The sequence below is a fragment of the Vigna radiata genome, unplaced genomic scaffold (assembly GCF_000741045.1).
Source record: "Vigna radiata var. radiata cultivar VC1973A unplaced genomic scaffold, Vradiata_ver6 scaffold_7, whole genome shotgun sequence".
In the NCBI taxonomy this organism is placed as follows: domain Eukaryota; kingdom Viridiplantae; phylum Streptophyta; class Magnoliopsida; order Fabales; family Fabaceae; genus Vigna; species Vigna radiata.
In genome coordinates this window covers 997,684-1,004,498 of record NW_014543262.1, presented here as the reverse complement: position 1 = coordinate 1,004,498, position 6,815 = coordinate 997,684, and the positions used below count along the sequence as shown (strand labels likewise).

Genomic DNA, 6,815 nt, shown 5'->3' with positions numbered 1-6,815 from the left:
TTTTATCTCTACAGAATCTGTCATTATTGCTTCAAGTAGACAAAGAAAATATGCATATAATATTTTCTAGTTACAAAAATACAATTTGCATAGATATTACAATAAAAAAACATTAACCTTATTTCTTCTAGTATGTGTTATTAACAAATTTGAAATTCAAAAATAAAAGTTTTACCAAAGGAAAGTGCTAATAACACATTCTTGTTATTAATAAATATATTAAAATTTACGAAACAAGCATACGCAATTTTTTGTAATTTGTAATAAATTTCAACTAATATAGAAGGAAAATAAATAAAAAATTAAAGGTATTTTTCTTTTAACAATTCTAAATTCTTCTAATATTCTAATAATTGTATTTACTTTTTATTTATTTATTTTTATAATTAAGTGAAGGGATATAATATTACTCTTATTCCATGCTATAACAAAAGAATTGGAATTGCAGACAAAAATATAGCATCCTAACTAACTTTAAGAAAGGGAATAAAATTGTTCATCGTTGATTAATCTAACTCCTTCATTCATTTATAGATCCTGCATTCATATGTGAACATATGTCAGTCTTTGTAACTAGTCACTTTTTTTTTTCTCTCTCTCTCTCTCAGCATTGAAAATATCTAAGTTTCCATTGAGACATGTCATTTGTTTCATTCACTTAGAATTTCCATTATAAATCAAGCCACTTGTACCCTTTTGCATGTTTCTTCATTCATCAGAAAATCAACATTCCCTCTCAGAATATGCCAAAAGAATCTGCATCAACGACAGTTATTTTAAATCATCCAAGCCTCAAGCTTCTGTGACTAACAAGTTCTGCAACTCTCTTGCAAGTTCTTGATCATTGACTGTTTAGGGCAAAACTAATAACATATTTTAAATGGTACCTTCAAAGAACCAACAGAATCACTGCTTCTCTTCTTGTGCATTGGCTCCTCCAGTTTTGGATTTAGTTTGCTCAGCAGGAACAAAAATATCATATTCACCTCCTTTTTCTCCTGCCTTTTTCTTTAAAGTATCATCAATGCCACTATAATCCAGTTCCTTCAAAATGGGAGGAACTCCCATACCATCTTTGCCATACATTGTTCCCATTTCCATGTCAAATTTGTGCTTTGAGCTTATAAAACCTCTTTCCAAATCTGAAGTATAGGATTCATCTGGAATATCATCCTCAACCACAACCCATTCTCTGAAATTTATCATTGATTTTGGGATCCTACCACAGGAAAGTTCTTTGAAGTTTTGCAATATTCCCTTTGTATATGGATTTTCCTTCTTATCGTATCGGTACCGAAAATTCTCATAGGTTGTCTGTAACAAAAGACAAGATAAAAAAAGTGAGTATGGTAGTCTTATTTTGACTATGTTTAGCAACCCTAAAAAACAGAGTATTATTCATTCCAAAACATTCACTTCACAACCCTAAATAATAATTTTTTAACCATGTTTAGCATTATTATTTTAATTTAAAATCTTAATATACATTGTTATATTATTAAAGTGGGTTGTAAAGTGGGAGTAATTGTTTTTCAAAAAGTGTCAAAATACTCCTTTCCACAATACAAAGTGATGAGAAAGTATGTACATGATAAAGCATACGTAAAGATCAAGACACAATACACATATTCACTAAATAATGAAGCAGATGATGAATTTGCTACAAATAAGTCATGCTAAAACTCAACTTTGATTAAATAATGAGAAATATATTTGTAAGTTTAATTACTGCAGTAGTCCAATATTAATAAAGAAAATCATACTGTAAAGTAGTCCAATATTCTTACATATGAGTAAGAATAATAATATACATAAATTAAACTATATAACTAATGACCAATTCTAAGATAATCACATGTACATGCAATAAGAAACCATTATATAAATGTTGCAAATATTAATGTTCAATGGAAAAACAAATGAATACCTGGTTGGTGGAAATCAAATAAAGATGGAAAACCGTTAGCCCTCCCACGAACCAAACAGCTATGAAGCAATAAACAATGAGAGTAACTGATAGAACATCATGTGACATGTTGACCCACAATCTACCTTTTTGTCGGAGAAGGTTAACCCAAGAAAAAGCAAACACATATATACACAACAAGGTTGATGATGATATGAACAAAATGAAGAATGGATAGTTACGCTGCAAAAACAAGAACGAAAAGGAACAAAGTTAGGTTCTTTTGAAGAAAAAAAAGACATATCAATACATGTTCTAAGTTCATTTGTTATCAAATTCAATAAACATATATTACGTGTTAATCTGTGATCTGTAACAGTGCATATCAGTATATTCAAAACTTCTGCAAAAGCAGATAAAAGAAACAAACATTAATGTTGTAGATAAGTTGGGGAACTTACTGATGCAATGCACTGACCAACCCAAGGGCAATGGTGATCAAACTTTTGCACACAATTGTTGCAAATAGAACAATGAGAAGCACGTGGCGGACGATACAACAAACAAGTGTCACAAAATTTCACCTTTACTGTGTGACCATTAACAGTCATATCTTTCACTCTGGGAAACTTCAAATTAGGGGCCTTATTGTTTATCCATTCCATGGACGGTGTGTTTATGTCTAAAGGTTCTTCTAATTCAGGTGGTTGTGCATTTCTGGGGATAATTCCTGGATCTCTACTAGATGTCATCAAGAGAAAAACAAAAACCTGTTACAACCAAGTAAATGTGATGTTAAAAATATCATTCCCATGTTAAATACTCAATATTGGTAAGGCAAAACCTTCAACTTTACCAACCAAAACTGTGAGAACCACTCCTCCAATTAGTACAGGGTTGCTAAAGTGAGGGTCTTCTTTCTTTAATGATAATAGCATTCTTATGCAAAATGTTATTGCAGGACCTCCAATCAGGAACGATGTTAGAAAAAGAGATGATGCATCCTGACCGAAAACTAATCTTCCACCACATAGAAATTTCTGACAACAAAAATGTTAATTATGCATAATTAAATTATATCACAAAATAGTGAAATTATTACCTAATAGACTACTTCCTAAATAAACAATTTGATAATCAATTATACCCTTTAAGAGATTACTTGTTTTTTGTCAATTCTCTTTCAAAGTTAAGTTCCACAACTTGAATTCGTCTAAAGTTTTTATATTGTTCTGATATGGAAGAGTAATAAAGTAAGGGATAAGTGTATCAGAAATGTTTTATTCCTATCAAAGAAAGCAAGATAAACCAAGATTACTACTACGGTGGTGGTAATGATAAAAATGACATCAAATCTCTTTATATATTTTCAAATGGCAAATACTCATCATCTAAGGTTACATAAAACCTAACTTTCCTCTTTGAGGCATCCAATAACCTAAAAAAACACTAAAACATGAATCGATTTTTACTTTTTCGTTATAGATTTTATACCAGACATGTGAATAAGAAGAACCAACATATACTTTATGAAAAGAATATGGGTAAAGTATGATTTTGATTGAAGAGAAACAATAAGTGACGGAAACAGTATAGATGGTGTATAAATTTTGAAGGGAAAAAAGTGTACATTGTTTCCTTTCCAAACTTGGTAGAGCCTTCTCTTGACGCCGGAAGGTGGAATTGAGGTGGCGATAGACGAGGAGCGAGAGGCCATTTTATTATTGTTTTGGTGGCAGGAATCGTGGTTGAACAGGGTGGGGTGTGACGATGATGTTGTGTACGATGTTGTTGCAATGATCACCTCTGTCAGCAAAAATCCACTTGCATTTGTTTCCTGGTATTGAATTAAGACTTTTGCTTAATGTTCTTGATTATTGTTCCTCACCGCGAGATCAATTGGCCGAGGTAGGGGAACAACAAGAAGGGAATTGAATTTCCCTTCTGAAGTTCCTTCCTTTTTTTCTTACAATCTCATTTTCTCACACCTTCTCGCCTCTCTCCCCTCTCTCTCTCTTCATCCATGAAACAAGCATTGCTCTAACGATCTTTCAAATTCCACCGATCTTTTCGTTACTACTGACTATTTTAGACAACATTGCAATGCTATGGAACTGATTTTTTTCAGCACCTTAACGTGTGTTATCACACAAATCAGACAAAATTATTTTTGGATAATGATATTTACACAATATTTTTTTATAACATTTGAATTTTTTATAACATTTTAATATTATCTATGTGATTGGTCCATTGTGTCTTTATGATTTTTATTATTAATTCTAGAGTACACGTAGATAATATTCAAATATTGTAAAAAATATTATTTAACTATCATTGTCTATTATTTTTTTAATGTATATTCTATAATAATATATTGCGTATGAAGAAATTAATAAACTTTGCAAATGATTTTTATGATTAATTCATATAGAGATACAATTGCAACTAGAATTTCAATGTTAGATTTTTTCTTTTTTACTAATTATATATGTATTGGATGTCTCAGGGATAATTGTAGTTATATGTGCAAAACACTGTTAGTTTAGAAATAGTAGTTCAGATTATTAAACCATTTCAGTTTAGTTATAATGTAAAGATAAACTAGAAAAAAGTTGTAATGAAGTATTATTCGATTTAGAATTATAAATACTTTTGTAAATTAATGATGATTTTTTATTTAACTTTTTATAAAATAAAGATAACAAAATTTAAAAAACATTTTAATATTTAAAATGCCTTAAAATCAGTAAAATATTAGAAACTAATCAGATTATTTAGTATGTGAATTGTAATTATAATAAATATACACCTTATTTAATAAAGATAAGAACGTGATTAAAAACATGTATAAGATTAAATGAGATTGTATTTGATAAATATATATTATATTTGACTTAATAAATACATAGTAATGATGTATAAGATTCATTCATTCAATTTTATTAACCTAAAGTAATTAAAAAAACATTTTAAAATATTTATTAATGTAAATATTTATATCTATAATGTGAGCAAATCTTAATAGTTTAATTATGTCATAATAATATTTTTTTAATATCACATATTTATAAAATGTTTGATATATAAGATAAGATATCACATTATTAATTTCTTTTGAAAATTATCATATATATATATATATATATATATATATATATATATATATATATATATATATATGATAAGTTGATATATATTTATTGATATTAATATTTTCTTTATATTACCAATTTTACAATAAATCTCATACGACTAAAAAAAACTACATTACAAAAATTTTTAAAATTTTACCGACAGAAATAAATTTGTCAATAGACTTAAATATTAATAAAATTTATTGGTAAATTTATTATTTAAAGAAAAATTTGTCAAAAAAATTTATCGATAAATAAAATATATATTATCAACAGAATAATCTGTTGTAAAATCTGTCAATAATTATGAAATTTATTATCAACAAATTTATCGATTGAAAAATCTGTCAATAAAAATAGCATCAAATTTGTCATCCAAATCTCTCGTTCAATAAACATAAAACACCTTTTCTTCATCTTCTCCCATGCATAACCACCACCACCACTAGGAACCTAGGTCCTCTAGATTTAGGAGAAGTCAAGCCTTTTCATCTTCATCTACTCTTCATGCTCAAACCACATTACCATCGACGAAGTGCTCCTCCATTACATTGTCACCTCTAATGTCTCTATTAAGTGCTTGTCTTCCATTGAGCTTGCATTTCCAAAGCCCTCCTCCTCACGTCGTGCCTAAATTTCTGGTGTCTTCGGTCTCTCTTACGAGTCCCTCCTCTAGGTTGCACTCAATCACCAAGGACACATGATCCCTTGATGAGAATGAATACACCAACAATCCCCAACCATATTTATCACCAACCCAAAACACGAAGGCCAACAAGACTTCCTCTAGGATTTTGGGAGAGAGATGGAGAGGGTTTTTAGCGACAAATTTCTCTCTTGAGTTGTTATCATTGTCTTGCTAGCTAAGTTGCCTTATTGGTTGAGCTACCTTATTAACTAAGTAATCTTGTTAATTGAGCTATCAATTGGTCAAACTGCCAAATTAGTCGAAAAATAAGATAAAATAAACGATTTTTCCTTTGATAATTATCGACGAATTTTTTTATATAATTATCGATGAATATAAATTTTTATTAATAAATATTATTGACTACAAATTTATCGACAAATTTCATTATATCAAAAATTTATTAGAAAAAAAAATCATTATCAACAAATTTTAATGTTTTTAATGAATTTTGATAATTAATAATACCTATCTTTTTTATAATGCTTTAAATACACATGTTATTTAAAAAAAATATACATCTTACTCTTTCTTTTAAGATTATTTAATTTCTAACTATAATCAAACCGAAATTTTTTTTACATAGAATGAAAGTGATCTTACGCCTTGGTAGCAATACATGTAAGACATGTATCTTTTATCACAATTATTTATGTTTATATAGAATCACATTTGTTATATAAACAAATATTCGTGCCATTGTATTAAGCTAATAAATATTCTTGAAACGCAAAACCCTTATTTATATTCAATGTTATTTCTTCATCCACCGATCTCTTCATTCCACGTGTAAAGTGATGGATGCATCCAATCCATGAAAAAAGCACTTCATTATGCCACCTCAAAGACCCAAGGTGCAAAACCTTTGCCACGTAAGAACAGCGATATTATACTGCAAGAAAAACATTTATCCTCTCGTGGTTGGCAAGAAGTAATAATAGTCACTGATCATATTTTGAATTATTTTGATTTACATGATTGTGTAATCGATTATTTTAATTACGTAACTATTAAATGTATTTTAATGTAATTTTGGTATAACAGTGAAAATTGTTTAATCCATTACATTAATTTTATAATTGAT

General features: G+C 28.7%; 1 protein-coding gene across 3 annotated transcripts; it reads right to left on the bottom strand.

Moving 5' to 3' along the window:
- Positions 1-472: 472 nt before the first annotated feature.
- LOC106753817 (probable protein S-acyltransferase 1) lies at positions 473-3,999 on the bottom strand. Of its 3 annotated transcripts, XM_014635675.2 has the most exons (6): positions 3,537-3,999; positions 2,767-2,946; positions 2,368-2,676; positions 1,928-2,149; positions 888-1,314; positions 473-756 (listed from the first exon to the last, which is right to left on the bottom strand). In XM_014635675.2, the coding sequence occupies exons 1-5, from the start codon at positions 3,621-3,623 to the stop codon at positions 907-909; spliced, it is 1,206 nt and encodes a 401-aa protein (XP_014491161.1). In that variant the 5' UTR covers positions 3,624-3,999; the 3' UTR covers positions 473-756; positions 888-906. The 3 variants fall into 3 exon arrangements, with proteins under 3 accessions (XP_014491161.1, XP_014491160.1, XP_022633498.1); XM_014635674.2 differs by having other exon boundaries at positions 473-1,314; XM_022777777.1 differs by lacking the exon at positions 2,767-2,946 and having other exon boundaries at positions 473-1,314.
- Positions 4,000-6,815: the final 2,816 nt, after the last annotated feature.